Source organism: Scyliorhinus torazame, chromosome 25 (assembly GCF_047496885.1).
Source record: "Scyliorhinus torazame isolate Kashiwa2021f chromosome 25, sScyTor2.1, whole genome shotgun sequence".
NCBI classification, from domain to species: domain Eukaryota; kingdom Metazoa; phylum Chordata; class Chondrichthyes; order Carcharhiniformes; family Scyliorhinidae; genus Scyliorhinus; species Scyliorhinus torazame.
This window is the reverse complement of record NC_092731.1, coordinates 30,814,162-30,834,659: the sequence shown is the minus strand read 5'-3', so window position 1 is coordinate 30,834,659 and position 20,498 is coordinate 30,814,162. Positions and strand designations below refer to the sequence as shown.

Below are 20,498 nucleotides of genomic sequence, written 5' to 3'. Positions count from 1 at the left end.
GACCACTGTTCTACGTGCTGTCACTAGGCTAGATTTGTGTCCCTATTTACCATGTTTGCAGTTCCCAACCCTGTAGTAACTGACTCGAGCAAACACCCTAATGCCTTGAGAATTTCAACTCGACAGCAATGGGCATTTGCGTTCACATTCTAATTTTTCTCTCCTTTAGCTAGAACGGATAGAGAATAAGGCTGCTTACCAAGTCCATCAGCAGCCTGCAACCCCTCTGCTGAGCCGCAGAGTGCTGTCAGAAACCAGGGTGGCACTGCCCGAGCAGTCGGTGGCAGTGGCAGAAACGCGGCCGGTCAAACAACAAGCCAAGTACGAAATCATCGATGGCCTCCAGCAGGTGAGGTCCGAGAGGGCAGAACTCAAGTTACCTCCACGGGCAGTCCGGCAGGAGGGGCAGGAGCAGGCCGCGGGGCGGCCGGAGCCGAGCGCCACACCGCCGCCGCACTCCGACGGGAGGCGCGAGCGGACCCATCCAAAGGTCGAGCAGAGCGAAGCGAGGCAAGACTCCAGGAGGGAGCGTCAGGAGTCTCTGAGCGAGCATCGGGAGCTGGAGCTGGAGGACGGAGGGGCCGCCGGGTGAGTCAACCTCCTTCAGCCGCGGAGCGAGGGCGCCGCGCTCGGCCAAACGTTCGTCATGGGGCAGAGCCAGGACATTCGACATGTCACACCGGGCTCTTTACCCCTGGGAAAAACTGCTACTATCCCATTTTCCGATGTGTAACAGGCATGTTGGAGAAAACGGTGGAGTGGAGGGGAGGTGGACAGCGGGGGGGGGGGGGGTTGCACATGTATTGCGTATGGAAGGAGTTTGTGTTAACATTGAACACTAGTCTCTCCTAAATCAGATCAATTCTGAATTGCCTGTTTCCAATATACTTACACACCCAAAAGCTGCCTTTCAGGTCAAGTTGTGAAAGCTAATTTGGAAAAATAAAAGCATAAGGATTCCTAGTATTTAGAGTCATAGAGTTGTTACGATACAGAAGGAGGACATTTGGTCCATCCATTCCATGCCAGCTCTCTCCAGGAAGCAATCCAATTAGTCCCATTGCCCGCACTTCATGGCATACAAGCGCCAGGCAGTGACTATTCCCAACACGAGTGACTCTAATCACCGCCCATTGACATTCAATGGCATTACAGTCACTGAATTCCCCACTATTACCATACTGGGGGTTACCATTTACCAGAAACTGAGCTGGACTAGCCATATAAATACTGTGGCTACAAGAGCAGGTCAGAGGCTGGGAATCCTGCAGCGAGTAACTCAACGCCTGACCCCCCAAAGCCTGTCCACCATCTACAGGGCACAAGTCAGGAGTGTGATGAAATACTCCCCACTTGCCTGGATGAGCGCCACTCCAACAACACTCAAGAAGCTCCACACCATCCAGGACAAGGCAGCCTCACTTGATTGGCACCGCTTCCGCCAGCCAACGTACCACCAACACACAGTAGCCGCCATGTGTACCATCAATAAGATGTGCTGCAGGAACTCATCAAAGATCCTTAGGCAGCACCTTCCAAACTCTACCATCTAGAAGGACAAGGGCAACAGATACCTGGGAACCCACCTCCTGGAGGTTCCCCTCTAAGCCACTCACCATCCAGACTTGGAAATATATCGGCCGTTCCTTCACTGTCACTGGGTCAAAATCCTCGAACGCCCTCCCAAAGCACTGCGGGTGTACCTACACCACATGGACTGCAGCGGTTCAAGAAGGTGGCTCACCACCACCTTCTCAAGGGGCAATTAGGGATGGGCAACAAATGCTGGCCTAGCCAGTGACACCCACATTTTGTGAAAGAATGCCAAAAAGGACAAACACCAGAATGTCAAATTTCAAAAGGAGCTACGACGTATACCACAGGAGAAAAAGGTGCCGGTTTGTTGGCAAGTTGGCTTTGACTGGTGGTGGTGTTGCCATAGCAAATGCATCAGGGATCTGCCACCCCCCATCCCCCTCTCCCCACCCACCCATGCTTTTATTTAATGCAAAAAGGTTCAATGTCCGGATGTGTTCATGGGCTGATCCCTGCATAGTGTGGCTTTTGATAAGTGTAAGTGAATCACTTGGCGAGCCCGGTTGACAATCTGAGATTGGTTATTAGTGTAACTGAGTTAGGGAAGGATGGCCGTGCAGGTGATGGGAGTCTGTGGAGAGCATCGTGATCTCGGATTACCAGGCCTGCAGTAGGCCTCTCCATCCCGAGGAACCCTAGCACAGAGTCGGCGCGCTGGAGGCTGAGGTGCAGGCATTGCGGGGCATCAGGGAGGGGAGAGTTACACACCTGACTGAGGCCCGGGATCTCTCACAAAAAGGGAGTGCCAGGAAGTCTGACAATTCCGATGTTATTGTCTTGTCTCCGCAGGGACAGGAGGACCACGCTCGCTGATATTGTGGAGCAACTTCAGGAAAAGGAGGCCCAGGTGAGGGAGGTGCGAGGCGCTGGTAGCAGGTTGGGCAGGATGAGTCCCCCCCTCTTTAAATATTGAGACTCACGGCGCTGCTGAACATTTGCGCTGCCTCGCAGTCTCTGAGTGGGGTTCAACGAAGACCGTGTCAGGGTGGGTTCAGCCCCTCACTTTCCGTTACGTGCCGCATTCTCACAGACCAAAAACAAACTGCGGAACCAAAGTGATTGTAACTGGAATTATCGACTAGAGAAAGCACGATTGAGAGTGGAGCAGGTGGGAGGGTTTCGACAAAGAATATGAATAACTTCGGCACCGTGGTTTTCTTTGTGTTTCTTATTCGCGTAGTGTTCCACAAAGACCACAGTATAGCTTTTACTTAAACAAAGCCAAGATTTTATTTACACGACTAAACTGGGTTTTGACTCTTAGTCCTTTAGAATACAGAATTGATCAATAACATCTAACTACACTCATCTAATCTCATCAACTGGTATAAACTATAATTTAACCTTCTCACACTAACTACTCCTGTGACCATCACTAACTATCTCCTGCTTACACTCCTCCCCGAAGGTCCAGCATCACTGCTTTATATACTTGCATCTGCAGCTCCCTCTAGTGGCTATTCTTGAGACTACATTAACCCTTGTAATGCCGATCGTTATGATAATACCACAGCCACTTCACTGGATGTCCGAGACTGGGGTGAGGTGATGAAGGATTAAATTCTCAGGGACGTACTGTAACCTGAGCTTCTAAAGCACACCGGGTTCAGAGTATAGAAAACCGTGATGGTCATCATCTGGGACCGAGTAATACAGAGGCTGCCATCTTAATTAGAATCAAAGACAGGTAAAAAGAACTCATTGGCCACTAATCCATTAGGACGTATCTACAATATAGTATAACCTATAGAATAACCTAATGTAATCTATAGATTTTTTTTTATTCCTTCATTGGTTTTGGGGGTCTCAGCCCATGCCCTTGAACTGAGTGGCCGACTCGGCCATTTCAGAGGGCAGTTAAGAGCCACTTTGCTCTGGGTCTGGAGTCACATGTAGGCCAGACCGGGTAAGAATGGCAGATTTCCTTCCCTAAAGGTGCATTCGACATATCTTTTTTAAAAATTTCAGATTTTAAAAAATTGAATTTGCATTCTGCCGTGGTGGGATTTGAACCCGGGTCCCCAGGGCATTACCCTGGAACTCCGGATTACCAGTCCAGTGACAATACCGCTGCGCCACTGTCTCCCCTCGTACAGTGTAATCCATATAGTGTAACCTATGATAGTGTATAACAACCACTCGTATATTTCTACAGCACCTTGATTGTCATCAAATGTCCCAAGAAGCTTCGCAGGAGTATTGTCAAACCTCGGACCAGGAGTAGGCCATTCAGCCCCTCGCGATTGTTCTGCCAGTCAATGAGACCATGGTTAATCTAGGACATTACTCCACGTATCAAGCCTAGGTTTAACAAAGGCCTAGTTAAGAGTTGCAGCAGCATTGACCTGAAACAGGGACTGAGTCGACCAGTGTCACGAAAGTGGAACTAGGTGGATGAGACATGGTATAGCCTATGGTGTGGAGTAATCTATAATATAAAGCGACCTATTGGATAGTATCATGTAGAATAGAGTGTAAAATATGGGATAGGTATCATTGGTCAATTTACTAAGTAAAGCTTCCCAGGGATCAGTACTGGGGATGAGGTACTGACCAAATTTGTTGGGACCACACTCTGTAGCTGGCTTCCTATTTCTGTGATGGAAGATTCCAGTCAGGAACCTCTATTTGAATACCTGAGTTATCCTTGGGGGAGCGAGGTAAGGAGCCAAATGTTGCCGTCAAAATAACTGCGAGGGCCAATACCATCACCGTAAATTAAGCATGAATGGTGCAGAGGAATTGGCAGATGTGCAGTTAATGGTGAATATTAAAAAATTGCTGTTCCAAAGTTGCACTGTCCCAACATTGGCTTCAACAAAAACAACGTCTCACTTCCTTTCTCGCGCCTGAGTTACACTGAATAGCGCAAAGTTTCATTACTGACCTAATAGACAGAGACTAAACTCACCACTGAGCAGGTAATTAGTAGCGTGATAATGATTAGCTACTGCCAACCTGTCTGACATTGAAAATTATGCTTCACAAGTGTGGAGTCTCATTTCTTCAGCTTTTGAATTTTCAGAACACTGAAAAAAACTTTAAATTTGACCTTTTACTCTTACTTTTCCTTTGTCTCTTTTTTTTTCTCTCTGTCCCAAATTTAACCTTTCTTTCCCTCCTCTTTCTGCACCTGATTTGACTTCCAACCCAGCGTACACCCCAACTCAGTCTTTGGACAGGATTTTCCATGCGAGAAGCGTCGTGGGCGGGTGAGAAGATTGGACGGACTTACTGTGACTGGTGGAAACTAAGCCGATTTTTCTCCACAGGGACGCGATTCATCGCTGTCTGTTGGGCTACCGAATGGACTTGAGAAACTGCCAGAGAGAACCCCACGGCCAGACAGACCGCGAGCCAGAGATAGGCCCAAGCCCAGGAGGAGACCGCGACCGAAGGATCCGAACCAGCCAGTTGGAGAAACCCGCCGATCCCGCTCCGCACCATCTCCCCAGAATAGCGCCGCGCTGCCACCGCCAGTAACACACACGGCAGAGCAGGAAGGAATCCTCATTCGCAAGCACGAGTTGGGGGCGTCCAATAAAAAATCATCCAGCAGGTAGTACATAGGCATTGCACCGGATTTCTGGGACAGAAACACGCCATTCGGCCCAACCATGCCAGTGTTTATCCCCTACTGAAGTCTCCTCCTACCTTTCCTCATCTAAATCTGTCATTTGAACCCTCTATTCTATACTAGCGTGCAGGCACAATGGGTAAATGGAAAGGGAACTTATTATCAAAATGGAGAGCAACTTCAGAGTGCTTCGGTGCAGAGGGATCTGGGCGTCCTTGTGCATGAATCGCAGAAAGTCTGTCTGCAGGTAATAAGGAAGGCAAATGGAATTTTGGCCTTTATAGCTAAAGGAATAGAATATAACAGGAGTGAAGTGTTGTACAAGGCATTGGTGTGATCGAACCTGGAGTACTGGGTACAGTTTTGGTCCCCTTATTTGAGGAGGGGATGTAGTAGCATTAGAGGCAGTACAGAGGAGGTTCACCAGATTGATTCCAGAGATGAGCGGTTTGTCGTATGAAGAGAGATTGAGTAGATTAGGCCTATACTCTCCCGGGTTTAGAATAATGAGAGATCAAATTGAGGTATTTAAGATGATAAAAGATATTGACAAATATGTAGAGCGGATGCTTCCTCGTGTGGGGCAATCTAGACGAGAGGTCATAGTGTTAGGATAAGGGGGAGCAGATTTACATAGAACAAATAAACATTGAACAGAGCAGGGGGATGGGAACCAGAGCTATGGATCAGAGGATAGGGTAGCTGTTGAACAGGCAGAAATAGTATACAGCAAGTCAGTCAGGAAGGATAGACAGTTGATAGGGCAAAGTTGCACTCAGTGGAATGGGTTAAAGTGTGTCTGTTTCAATGCAAGGAGTGTCAGGAATAAGGGAAACTTACTTAGAGCATGGATCAGTACTTGGAACTACGATGTTGTGGCCATTACGGAGACATGGATTTAACAGGAGCAGGAATGGTTGTTAGATGTTCCGGGGTTTAGATGTTTTAAGAAGAACAGGGAGGGAGGTAAAAGAGGAGGGGGAGTAGCACTGTTAATTAGGGAGTGCACCACAGCTGCAGAAAAGGAGGTAGTTGAGGAGGGTTTGTCTACTGAGTCAGTATGGGTGGAAATCAGAAACAAGAAAGGAGCAGTCACCTTATTGGAAGTTTTCTATCGACCCCCAAAAGCAGCAGAGAGGTAGAGGAACAGATTAGGCGGCAGATTTTGGAAAGGTGCAGAGGTAACAGAGTTGTTGTCATGGGTGACTTCAACGTCCCTAATATTGACTGGAACCTCCTTACTGCAAATGATTTGGATGGAGCAGGTTTTGTCAGGTGTGTACAGGAAGGATTCCTGACTCAATATGTAGATAGGCCGACTAGGGGGGAGGCCATATTGGACTTGGTGCTCGGCAACGAACTAGACCAGGTGTCAGATGTCTCGTTGGGAGAGCATTTCGGTGACAGTGACCAGAGCTCCTTGGCCTTTAACATAGTCATGGAGAGGGATAGGAACACACAGTATGGGAAGGTATTTAACTGGGGGAGAACAAATTATACTGCTTTAGACAGGAGATGAGGAGCATAAAGTGGGAACAGTTGTTCTTGGGGAAATGCACAACAGTAATGTGGGGATTGTTTAAGGAGCACTTGCTGCGAGTGCTGGATAGTTTTGTCCCACTGAGACGAATAAGGAATGGTAAGACGAAGGATGACAAGAGAAGTGGAGCTTCTAGTCAAGAGGAAGAAGGAAGCTTACGTAAGGTTGAGGAAGCAAGGATCTGGCACGGCTCTAGAGGTTACAAGGTAGCCAGGAAGGAACTCAAAAATGGACTTCGGAGATCTAGAAGGGGGCATGAAAAAGCCCTGGTGGGAAGGATTAGGGAAAACCCCAAGGCGTTCTATACTTATGAGAGAAATAATAGGATGATTAGAGTGAGAGTAGGGCTGATCAGGGATAGTGGAGGGAACTTGTGCCTCGAGTCTGAAGAGATAGGGGAGGCCCAAAATTAATATTTTGCTTCAGTATTCACTGGAGAGAGGGACCTTGTTGCTCAGGAGAACCGTGTGAACCAGGTTAATGGACTCGAACAGGTTGATATTAAGAAGGAGCATGTGCTGGAAAATTTGAAAAGCATCAGGATAGATAAGTCTCCAGGACCTGACAGGATATACCAAAGATTACTACAGGAAGCAAGAGAGGAGATTGCTGCGCCGTTGGTGATGATCTTTGCGTCCTCACTCTCCACTGGAGTGGAGGCGAATGTTGTTCCCCTGTTCAAGAAAGGGAATAGGGAAATCCCTGGGAATTACAGACCAGTCAGTCTTATGTCTGTGGTGAACAAAGTATTGGAAAGGATTCTGAGAGTTATGATTATTTAAAAAAACATAGTTTGATTGCCAAATACAGGGATAAAGGCAGGATTCTTGGAAGTGTGGAGGAACAGAGGGATTTTGGGGTCCACGTACATAGATCCCTCAAAGTTGCCACCAGGTTGATAGGGTTGTTAAGAAGGCGTATGGTGTGTTGGCTTTCATTAACAGGGGATTGAGTTTAAGAGCCGCGAGTTTTTGTTGCAGCTTTATAAAATTCTGGTTAGACCACACTTGGAATATTGTGTCCATTTAAGGTCGCCTCATTATAGAAAAGGATGTGGATGCTTTGGAGAGGGTACAGAGGAGATTTACCAGGATGCTGCCTGGACTGGAGGGCATGTCTTATGAAGAAAGGTTGAGGGAGTTAGGGCTTTTCTCACTGGAGCGAAGAAGGATGAGAGCATTGGATAGAGTGGATAGCCAGAGACTTTTCCCCAGGGCGGAAATGGCTGTCACGAGGGGACATAATTTTAAGGTGATTGGAGGAAGGTATAGGGGAGATGTCAGAGGTTCTTTACACAGAGAGTGGTGGGTGTGTGGAATGCACTGCCAGCAGAGGTGGTGGAGTCAGAGTCATTAGGGACATTTAAGTGACTCATGGACAGCAGTAAATTGAAGGGATATAGGTTAGGCTGATCTTAGATTGGGATAAATGGTTGGCTATGTTCTATAGCAGGAGGAGGCCATTCGGCCCTTCGATCCAGGTCCGCCATTCATTTTGATCATGGCTGTTCATCCAACTCAATAGCCTAATCCCTCTTTCCCCCCATATCCCGTACCAGCCTCCCCGAACAGGGCGCGGAATGTGGCTACCAGGGGCTTTTCACAGTAATTTCATTTGTAGCCTACTTGTGACAATAAGCGATTTTCATTTCATTTCATATCCTTCCATCCACCTCACCCCAAGTGCTACATCTAACTGCTTCTCGAAACCATGCAATGTTTTGGCCTCAACTACTTCCTGCGGTAACGAATTCCACAGGCCGGCCACTCTCTGGGTGAAGAGATTTCTCCTCATCTCTGTCCTGAATGGGCCACCCCGTATCCTCAGACTGTGACCCCTGGTTCTGGACACCCCCCACCATTGGGAACATCCTTCCTGCATGTACCCTGTCCAGTCCTGTTAGAATTTTGTAGGTTTCTATGAGATCCCCCCCTCATTCTTCTGAACTCCAGCGAATATACTCCTAACCGATTCAGTCTCTCCTCATACATCAGTCCTGCCATCCCAGGAATCAGCCGGGTAAACCTTCGCTGCACTACCTCTAGCGGAAGAACATCCTTCCTCAGATAAGGAGACCAAAACTGCACACAATATTCCAGGTGTGGCCTCACCAAGGCCCTGTATAATTGCAGCAACACATCCCTGCTCCTGTACTCGAATCCTCTCGCTATGAAGGCCAACATACCATTAGCCTTCTTTACCGCCTGCTACACCTGCCTGCTTACCTTCAGTGACTGGTATACGAGGACACCCAGCTCTCATTGCACATTCCCCTCTCCTAATTTATGGCCATTCAGATAATAGTCTTCCTTCGCGTTTTTGCGACCAAAGTGGATAAGTAAATCCAGAGAGGCCTAACCAATGATTTATTGAATCTTGAACACCCATCCTGGTTTTTATATTGAACTCAGTTGAGGATTTCCTCTGTTTTTTGAACCGCTTTTCTCAACTTGTTTTGCTACCTTCAAAGACATGTGAATGTAAAGTCCGACGTCTGTACCAACAGCCAGTTACTGCCCTCCTCAGCGTCCAAAATCTCTAAGTTATGGATCACACTCATACCTTTCCCTTGTTTGACCCTGAGGTGAGATTGGGAACAATGTTGTTTCAGTGACACTTTACATCATTCGTGAAGAAACTGAGACCTGAGTCAGAGTCAGAGATGTTTACAGCATGGAAACAGGCCCTTCGGCCCAGCTGGTCCATGCCACCCAGATTCTACCACTAAGCTAGTCCCACTTGCCCGCATTGGGCCCATATCCCTTTATACCCACCCTGCCCATGTAACTGTCTAATTGCTTTTTAAAGACAAAATTGTACCCGCCTCTACCACTGCCTCTGGCAGCTCGTTCCAGATACTCACCACCCTCTATGTGAAGAAATTTCCCCTCTGGCCTCTTTTGTATCCCTCCCCTCTCACCTTAAACCTATACCCTCTAATTCTAGACTCCTCCACCTTTGGGAAAAGATGCGACTATCTACTTTATCGATGCTCCTCATTATTTTATAGACCTCTATAAGTTCACCCCTAAGCCTCCTACGCTCCAGGGAAAAAAGTCCCAGCCTATCCAGCCTCTCCTTATAACTCAGACCATCAGGTCCTGGTAGCATTCTCGTAAATCCCTTCTGCTCTCTTTCTAGTTTAACAATATCATTCACATAATAGGGTGACCAGAACTGAACACAGTGTTCCATGTGTGGTCTTACCAATGTCTTGTACAACTTCAACAAGACATTCCAACTCCTGGGGGCAGCACGGTGGCGCAGTGGGTTAGCACTGCTGCCTCACGGCGCCGAGGTCCCAGGTTCGATCCCAGCTCTGGGTCACTGTCCGTGTGGAGTTTGCACATTCTCCCCGTGTCTGTGTGGGTCTCACCCCCATAACCCAAAACGATGTACAGGGTAGGTGGATTGGCCACGTTAAATTGGCCCTCAATTGGAAAAAAGAATTGGGTACTCTTAAATGTCTTCTTTTTTTAAAAAATTACTTGTCCACAAAAAGTAAGGCGGGTGTACCTACACCTCAGGCAGCTCACCACTGCCCTCTCAAGGGGCAACTAGGAACAGGCAATAAATGCCGGGCCCAACCTGTAGCACCCACATCCCGTAAACGAATTAAGAAAAAATTTTCAGCCTGTCCCTGAAAATTAATTTTCCTTTTATTTTCTTCCTGCGATGTGGGTGTCCATTTAATTTATCATAGAATTTACAGTGCAGAAGGAGGCCATTCAGCCCATCGAGTCTGCACTGGCTCTTGGAAAGAGCACCCTACCCAAGGCCAACACCTCCACCCTATCCCCACAACCCAGTAACCCCACCCAACACTCACGTCAATTTTGGACACTAAGGGCAATTTATCATGGCCAATCCACCGAACCTGCACATCTTTTGGACTGTGGGAGGAAACCGGAGCACCCGGAGGAAACCCACGCACACACGAGGAGGACGTGCAGACTCTGCCCAGACAGTGACCCAAGCCGGGAATCGAACCTGGGACACTGGAGCTGTGAAGCAATTGTGCTATCCACAATGCTACAGTGCTGCCCTTGGAATCTTTCCTTCACCCTCACCCCTCAGCCCAATGATTCCACTGTGGCCGATATAGTGCTTGTCACAGGCCTGTCCTAAACTCCGTCTCAGTCACTGTTTTATTTTACCCTCATTCCTGTTTATGCTTCACAATACCCCCTTCAGTTACAGGCATAAAGCCCAACCCCTCCCCCAGCTATGTTGGTCAAACTAACACTTATGTTTGATCACAGGAATGCTGGTACAGTGAATGACGAGGAAGGCAGATGGTATATTGTTTATTGCAAACGTGTGGAGTATAAAAGTAGGGATATCTTGCTCCATTGGGAGAGCATTCGTGAGACCACGGGCGGGACTCTCCGCCCCCCCCCCCCCCATCCCCCCCAGCCGCGTGTTTCTCGGCAGTGGGAGGTGGCGCGCTGTTCTCTGTTGTCTCCCGCCACCATCAAGAGGAGTTCCCATTGAAGCCAGCCACTCCTTGCCGCCGGGAAACCCGCGGGTGGGTGTGCGCTGCCGACGGGAACAGAGAACCCAGCCGCCAGCGAACGGCCAGATAATGCCGGCCCACATCTGCCGCACTGGGCGCAGTTCTGGCTCTCCGTATGCAAGGAAGTCACAATCGCATTGGAAGCAGTTCAGAGAAAGTTCAGTCACGTGTTTACTGGGATGACAGGGTTATCATCTGAGGAAAGGCTGGACAGGTGGGGCCTGTACCCACTGGAGTTTGGAAGAACTGACAGGGTGGTCTTATTGAAACAAATCCTGAGGGGATATGGGAGAGCGGATTCTGAGAGGATGTTTCCATCTGTGCTCCAGATCGTTTTTTAGGGCAGCACGGTAGCACAGGTGGAAAACACTGTTGCTTCACAGCGCCAGGGTCCCAGGTTCGATTCCCCGCTGGGTCACTGTCTGTGCGGAGTCTGCACGTTCTCCCCGTGTGCGCGCGGGTTTCCTCTGGGTGCTCCGGTTTTCTCCCACAGTCCAAAGACGTGCAGGTTAGGTGGATTGGCCATGATAAATTGCCCTTAATGGCCAAAAAGGTTAGGAGGGGTTATTGGGTTACGGGGATAGGGTGGAAGTGAGGGCTTAAATGGGGCGGTGCAGACTCGATGGGCTGAATGGCCTCCTTCTGCACTCTATGTTCTATGTTGCATGTATGCACCTATTTGCTAATGGCTTTCATAGAACCATAGAACCCATACAGTGCAGAAGGAGGCCATTTGGCTCAACGGGGCTTCAGAGACTCTCTGACAGAGCACCCCACCCAGGTCCACCCCCCCCCCTTTCCCCGTAACCCTGCCTAACCTTTTTGAACACCAAGGGGCAACTTAGCTCGACCAAGCCACCTAATCTACGCATCTTTAGACCGTGGGAGGAAACCGGAGCACCCGGAGGAAACCCACGCAGACACAGGGAGGACGTGCAAACTCCGCACAGGCAGTTACCCAAGGCCGGAATCGAACCTGGGTCCCTGGCGTTGTGAGGCAGTAGTGCTAACCGGTGTGCCTCTATGACCCCCGCACTGCCCGTTTTCTAAGACAACTTTAAAAAATTAATTAAACGTTTTATGTGTTGTTTTATCTCTGACGTGCTCTGATTGGCTGTGGCTCGTGTTATTCTCTTTGTGGGATTTAAGTAACTGTTCCTTCTTTTGCCACTCAGGTCCTGGGTTAGCGTATACTGCGTGATTAGTAAAGGAGATCTGGGGTTTTACAAAGATGCCAAGAGCTATAAAGCAGCAACGACCTACAATGGGGAGCCACTCATCACCCTGAGCGACTCCACCTGTGAAATCGCCAGCAATTACAAAAAGAAGAAGTTTGTATTTAAACTCCGGTGAGTACGTGAGAAAGATGCAGCCACGTCTGAGAAGATTCAGTTTAGCTGCTTGCACCTTCGGTTAAAGAAATGCGACCGTCCAGCACCTCTTTGGTTCGACAGGGCTGTTAGCAGAATCCAAATCAGCTGATGAAGCAGAATCCACAGTCCTTTTCTTCATCAACAGAGTTTGTCGATTCTGTTCAGTCCCTAAGCTCTCCTCCCACACCCAGTGCCCCAGCTGTCCCCTATTTATATGCTTTTTTGAACACAAACGGGCAATTATAAATGCCGAAACTAATTGAAAGCCTCCAATTGGGACCCCGTAACAAAATACAGAAATTTATGTCCCCTCTTTATAGCTGCACAAAGTAGTTAATTAAACAATGTCCTTCCTCTGTGTATCTTCACGATACAATTAACAGGACTGCTGTGACTTGTACCATTGGGTACAGCTTAGCTGCTCACTCATATCTTCACCAATGCACATCTATTTCTATTTGCCTGTTCAAACTTTTTGAATTTAATAATTGATGCATTAATGGTGAAAGAACACGGGCAGGATTCACCGTTCCTGATTTCGTACTCGGTGATCGGGCGGAGAATGTATATGACTGAATCGGGGACGGCGCCTGTTTTCGGCTGCTCCGCCCTCTCCACAACTGCGCCGTCGGGGAGTAGGCCGCACGCCGTTGGGACGGCCTCAGGACGTTACCTGAAGGCCCTCCCCCGATGCTCCGCCCCCCATGGGCCGAATTCCCGGTGGCGCAGGGTCGTGGGGTCCCAGCCGTGCGGGAACCGGGCGTGGCGGCTGTGTCCAGCGCCGTCACAGTCGGGGAGGGGGGTGGGGGACCGTGTTGCTGGCTGGGGGGGGGGGGGGGGCCTCGGCGAGGGCTGGAGGGGGGGGACTGGAGGGGGAGTGGCCCTGGGGTAGCGAGGGGGTGTCCTGGGTGACAGGTCGGGTCCGCGCTCGGCCGGCGCATGTTGTACAGCACGACCGCAACAGGCCGTCACCGTGCACATACACAGCCACGGACCCAGCAATTCTCCAGCTGTTCATATCGGGAAGGCCGTGTGTTTTACGTGGCGTGGCTGCTCCCCCCCCCCCACCGGCGGTGCGGGGCGGCACCAACCCTTTCGTCGTAAAACCTGACACATCCTCCGGACGTAGCCTCGAAATCGGAGAATCCAGCCTCATGTTCCTTGCAAACACATTTCTTATATCCCAAGGATTAATGTTTCCCACCCGTTAACTGCAAGGTGACTGTAGATTAGTACAATTAGCTGGTGAGAATGCTGAGTATTTCAAGAAATCGTTTTATTCCATATTCGAGCTGAGCCGTTTCTTGCTCTTTTTCATACTCTTTTCTTGTTCATTGTGACAGGGTGAGCGACGGCAGTGAGTACCTCTACCAGGCCAAGGATGAGGTGAGCTTCACACTGTGAATGTCAGGGCTGGGGTCAAGGCATGGAACAATAAACCATTTCAGTAAAACCCTCTCCAACACGTCAGAACAGCGAGTGGGGTGTCCTAGGGGTCAGTGTAGGAAGGATGTATTGAGTGGAGTAAGGTGTCCCAGGGACTGACGCAGGGAGATAGAACCGCAGAATTTCTACAGTGCAGAAGGAGGTAATTCGGCCCATCGATTCCGCACTGACTCTCTGAAAGAGCACCCTACCTCGGTCCACTCCCCCACCCAATCCCCGTAACACCATAACCCCACCTAACCTGCACACCTTTTGGACACTAAAGGGCAATTTATCATGGCCAATCCATCTCACCTGCACATCTCTGGACTGTGGGAGGAAACCGGAGCACCCGGAGGAAACCCACACAGAAACGGAGAGAACGTGCAAACTCCACACAGTCACCCGAGGTCGGAATCGAACCTGGGTCCCTGGCGCTGTGAGGCAGCAGTGCTAACCACTGTGTTGTCGTGCCGCCCTGTACTGAATGTAATGGCCCAGGAAGTTGTGTTGACTGGGATGCTGATCACAATTGGGCTGCCATTCGCCCCAGTGCCTCCAATTACTATCCAATGAAATGTGGGCGCTGGGTGGAGACAGCTCCGAGGAAGCCTCAGTTGACCAACCAGTCACTCACAGAGGCTCAGATCTGTGCGTTGGCCGATGCAGAAAAAAAAAGCACCAGATGCAGAAAGGTGGTGAGGGCAGTCCGGTGGATGAAAGCGGAGGTCATAATGGAGTTAATGGGTGGGATTTTCCATACTTGCCACCCCCCCCCCCCCCCCACCCCCCGCCCCCCAACCCCCCCGAAGCAGAGGCAGCTCGCCATTGGCTGATGACGGAATCTTCCCGTCCCTCCAGCATCTACAGCGTTCTGTATTATCCACCGACCGCACCGCCGGGGAACCCGCTCTGCAGAGTGTTGCCATCGGTGGGACTGGAAGACCCCGACAGCGGGAATTCAGCCCATTGAATGCAGCAATGGGAGTTATTGAGTGGTAGTTCTGGAAACACTGGGCACTCAACATTGTGTTATCTCTGGACAATTAAGTGGCGGACAGGGGCTTTTCACAGTAACTTCATTTGAAGCCTACTTGTGACAATAAGCGATTTTCATTTCATTTTCATTTTCATGGGCAAAATGCAGGAAAGGAGCCTGCAGCGATGCTCTGCTGGGTTTTATCAAATGAATGAAATGTGTTTAACTGATTTGCACTTTGTTGCCTCTTCAATGTTACGCTTTAGGAGGAGATGAACGATTGGATCAAGACTATTTCCACAGCCGTTTCCGAGCATGCACAAATTGCTCAGCAAACAGGCCAGATCCCCCTTACTACCTCTTCGACCGATGAAGGCAATACTAAACGGGACAGTGACCGAAGATTCAGTCTCTTCGGAAAGAAGAAATGAAGGCAGAAGGCGCCATCGTCTTGACGTGGTGCAGATTGGATCCTTGCAAGCGGACACGTGGACGGATTCTCGCTTGGTGATGTCGAAGTTGTTTCATCCTAAAACCAGAGCAACAAATGTTTTTTAATTTTACAATTTCAACAAACGTTGAGACGATTGCCGGTGCGTCTTTTGAATGGGTATGCGACGATTTTCTATTCCGACGCGGTTCAGCTTTTGTTATGATATGTTCACGAACCCAAGCGGCTATCGGCTGGAACTCTCTGAGCTAGCGGTGCAGGGCTTATACCTCTGGTTGGAAGTTGCACATCCAACTCATTTTCCAGGTTGTTAGGGTTTTACGTCCAGTTGCCTCCAAAGACCTGTTCCAAATCTCTGGATCTGACTCCCATGTGTTCAGCTTTGTTACAATCGATGAGTAAGTGAACGTGAGAAGTTTCCACACACACGTCAGCGCATCTTCTGCTTATCAAAAAAGTGGCGTTATCACACCTTTCAATTTTAATCTTCTTTGAAGCCTTCAAGGTAACACTGGATGCTTATTCAAAACACAAAGCACCGATGGAGATAAAGGTTGACTAGGTAACGGATGTCAACTGGAATTTCAGTGGGACGCAAATGCAAAGTAACTCCGTTACAATCTGATTTTTAGTGTTTTACCAAAATACCTGAGGTCTTCCTGAAAAGAAGATCGAAGTTGGAAATTGAGGGACTAATGCCGTGTCGAGCTAGGGGCTTTGGCAGAATTTAAGAGCACGTTGCTCAAACCCGTGTGTCTGACCACACTGACATTCCTCAGAGTTGCGTTTTGATAAGGGGGGGGGGGGAGTCAAAAATAAGAAATATTTGGCTAAGAATGTGGTGGTTACGTGGAAATAGGTGGAGGTTGCGAAATGGGAACAGGGCGGTTTGTGTCAGCGTTTACTCTCCAAATGAGCAAATTATCCTCATGCTACGTGTTGCCCTACCCTCGCCTTCACTCACCCTTTGATGCTGCTAAACTAACATAATTTTAGTTTGGTGATAATGCGATACAGTGGCCTCCAATCCATCTCCGTCATTTGGGGAGCAAATCGGGAAAAGCGATTTGAGTGCAAACGGGCTACGTTTTCTCTGGTATGCACTTAGTTCCAGCTAAAGGGGGAAAGAGGTACACACCCGCCCGGCCTGTAACCACAGGTCACGTGCTGAAACTGTCCCGGAAACTGGGCAATCTCTTGAGCAAGGGGACCTTTCACATCCCCCAGCCACAGAGACAGTCGGCAACACTTGCAAGAGCACAAGAGGCAATGCTTGACCACAGAGATGAACAAAGGTTTAAAATCTCTCGTTGGAGCAGAACAGGGCTGGGCCATAGAAACTTAGAAAATAGGAGCAGGAGGAGGCCATTCGGCCCTTCGAGCTTGCTCCGCCATTCATTATGATCATGGCTGATCATCGTTCAATACCCTGATCCTGCCTTCCCCCTATATCCCTTGATCCCTTTAGCCCCAAGAGCTATATCTAATTCCTAAAACACAACAGTTTGGCCTCAACTGCTTTCTGTGGTAGCGGATTTCACAGGCCAACCACTCTCTGGGTGAGGACATTTCTCCTCGCCTCTGTCCTCAATGGTCTGCCCCGTATCCTCAGACTGTGACCCCCTGGTTCTGGACATCCCCCACCATCGGGACTATCCTTCCTGCATCTACCCTGTCCAGCCCTGTTAGAATTTTAATGGTTTCTATGAGATTCCCCCTCATTCTTCTGAACTCCAGTGAATACATTGAGGATTGAGGATTCTGTACACCCACCTTAGGAGACTTAGGACCAAAGGACATCCCATTTGAAGGGTTAGGCAGACCGATTTGGTTCTGAGGGACTGAATAGGAATGGAATCTTGGTTGCTACCACCTCCCCAATCCCTTGTCTACCTTTAATGGACTGCATTGGCCCTGTCAGAACCTGTGAATGACTGATTCAATGTATTGGGTAGCGATAGAGGAATGAAAGAATTGTATCGGGTTTACAGCTACATCCCAGCACACTGCTGTCATTAGCCGTCAAAATTGTAATCACCTTGACCGTTTGTACCTTGCCCGACGTTGCCTTCTAGACATAGAATTTATAGTGCAGAAGGAGGCCATTCGGCCCATCAAGTCTGCACCGAACCTTGGAAAGTGCACCCCAGTTAAGCCAACACCTCCGCCCTATACCCATAACCCAGCAACCCCACCCAACCTCTTTCCTCTTTGGACACCAAGGGCAACTTAGCATGGCCAATCCACCTAACCTGCACATCTTTCGGGACCTGTGGGGGGAAACCGGAGCACCCGGAGGAAACACACGCAGACACGGGGAGAACATGCAGACTCCGCACAGACAGTGACCCAAGCCGGGAATCGAACCTGGGACCCTGGCGCTGTGAAACGCTGTACTGCCCTCAATTATAACTATTAGCCATGGTTTCATGGTGATCATTAGACTTTCAATTCCAGATTTTTATTCAATTCAAATTTGGCCATCTGCAGTGGCGGGTTTCGAACCCGCTGCAGTCCTTGTGGTGTAGATGCACCCACAGTGCTGTTAGGGAGGGAGTTCCAGGACTTTGACCCAGCGACAGTGCAGGAACGGCCGATATAATCCTAAGTCAGGAATGTGTGTGGCTTGGAGGGGAACTTCCAAATGGTAGTCTTCCCATACACCTGCAACCGCCCCACCGTTGTCCTCCTAGATGGTAGCGGTCATGGATTTGGAAGGGGATAATAGGTGAATGGGACTAGGTGTGAGTTAGGGAACGAAAGCAAAGCTTTGATGAGCTTCAAGCTTAGGGTGCAAGAAGGGAGTCTGGCGAAGAGACCATTGGAATCACCAAATGTAACCATCCTTTATCATACCACCCTATACTCAGCCAGTCTATCCTGTACGCTACTATCGCATTCCATACCATTCTTTTTTTATTATAAATTTAGAGTACCCAATTCTTTTTTCCAATTAAGGGGCAATTTAGTGTGGCCAAGTCACCTACCTGAACATCTTTTTGGGTTGTGAGGGTGAGACCCATGCAGACACGGGGAAAATGTGCAAACTCCACACAGACAGCGACCCAGGGCCGAGGTCGAACCCGGGTCCTCGGCTCCGTGAGGCAGAAGTGCTAACCACGGTGCCACCGTGCCTCCCTATCCCATACCATTCTGAACTATGCCGTTCCCTCCTATCTCCTATCATCCCACTGCACCCCTTACCATTCGACCCCATACCTTACCATACTATCCCATCCTACAGTAAGCCATACCACCTCATCCCATCCCATCCCACACTCAACCATACCATTTTTTACCATAAGGATGTAATCACCTCACGACAAAGGGTTCATAGAATTTACAGTGCAGAAGGAGGCCATTCGGCCCATCGAGTCTGCACCGGCTCTTGGAAAGAGCACCCTACCCAAGGTCAACACCTCCACCCTATCCCCATAACCCAGCAACCCCACCCAACACTAAGGGCAATTTTGAACTCTAAGGGCAATTTATCATGGCCAATCCACCTAACCTGCACATCTTTGGACTGTGGGAGGAAACCGGAGCACCCGGAGGAAACCCACGCACACACGGGGAGGATGGTGCAGACTCCGCACAGACAGTGACCCAAGCCGGAATCGAACCTGGGACCCTGGAGCTGTGAAGCAACTGTGCTATCCACAATGCTACCGTGCTGCCCGTGCTGGTTCATGTGACGTAAGGGACGACTCCAAAAACAATCAAACTATGAAAGTTAGCGGGATGAGCAGTAAGTGAGTCAGTTTGGGCAGGTGTCCGTGTGTACACCTTAACGTCTATTTTTTTTTAAAGTTTAGAGTACCCAATTAATTTTTTCCAATTAAGGGGCAATTTAGCGTGGCCAATCCACCTACCCTGCACATCTTTGGGTTGTGGGGTCGAAACTCACGCAAACACGGGGAGAATGTGCAAACTCCACACGGACAGTGACCCGGAGCCGGGATCGAACCTGGGGACCTCGGCGCCGTGAGGCAGCTGTGATAACCCACTGCGCCACCCTGCTGCCCAACACCTTAACGTATATGGGGATTTCTCTGGGATGTTGCTGGATGCTTCAATACCTACAAGACTACAACCGCAGCTCTCATGAGAAATTACGGCTGGAATTTCTCCGGCTGTTGTGATTCTCCGTTACCGCGGCAGCGCTGTCATGGGAAATCCTGTTGACAAGTGACGCGAGTAGAGAATCCCGCCGCCGGCGAAAGCCACGCCACCGAGAAACACGCCGCTGGAGGTGCCAGATAATCCAGCCCAATCTTTGGGGCGGCCTTTAAAGTTCTGTCCTATCACTAATATTCACACTCCAATGCATAAGTCTCGAGAGTTATGCTTCAAAGATTCTGCCTTGACATGTCACTAGTACCAGGCTGCTTGCTAATGTCCAATGGAACATGCCTGTAGAATATGGGAGTGCTATCAATGATTCCAGTCCAAGAGCCTGCCCAGCTTTATTTCTGCTGCAAACATCATGTAGCTTGAACAATCATGGTGTAATACTTTATAAGTTGCATGAGAATCACTTGCAATCTCAGACTGTATATTATAGATCTATGCATGTTAACGGCCCACCTGAAACCCAATGTAAATGACCAGTTGGGTTTGGGATGTAAGAAATTGTATATTTTAAAGGGAAGAAAATGTAGAATTATATAGAGAATGAATAATAAGCAGAGCTCTGAAATCCCTGCTTCTGTACAGTATTCGTAGCAGAATTCATTGCAAAATGTCAAACTGCAAAGATATATATTAATAAAACTTTTGAAAGATTAGTTTTGGTTATAATTTATTACTATTGTTTATAAGATGGCATTTGTAATGTGATTGTTGGTGATAAAGTGTGATTGTTTTTTTTTCTATTCAAGTATGAATTGACAGGCAGAATTCCAAATGCAATAAATCACAATTAATGTTCCTTCCAATAAAAGCACCCGCAGAATTTGATCTGCACTTGCTGTGTGCTTGTTTATTTAACGTTCAAAGAGATTAAAAGAATCCTGCCTCTGTGAGGCATATACGCCACGTG

At 48.9% G+C, this 20,498-nt stretch overlaps 1 protein-coding gene across 1 annotated transcript in view; it reads left to right on the top strand.

Moving 5' to 3' along the window:
• Positions 1 to 20,244, top strand: part of sptbn4b (spectrin, beta, non-erythrocytic 4b) — a gene marked incomplete at its 5' end in the record, with an annotated part of 283,604 nt that extends 263,360 nt beyond the window's left edge. The window contains 6 exons of the mRNA XM_072489877.1: positions 170 to 588; positions 2,386 to 2,443; positions 4,869 to 5,155; positions 12,405 to 12,578; positions 13,946 to 13,988; positions 15,273 to 20,244. Of these exons, the coding sequence (XP_072345978.1) occupies positions 170 to 588; positions 2,386 to 2,443; positions 4,869 to 5,155; positions 12,405 to 12,578; positions 13,946 to 13,988; positions 15,273 to 15,437 (1,146 nt within the window). The remainder of the gene's footprint in view (positions 1 to 169; positions 589 to 2,385; positions 2,444 to 4,868; positions 5,156 to 12,404; positions 12,579 to 13,945; positions 13,989 to 15,272) is intronic.
• Between the last annotated feature and the right edge of the window lie 254 nt (positions 20,245 to 20,498).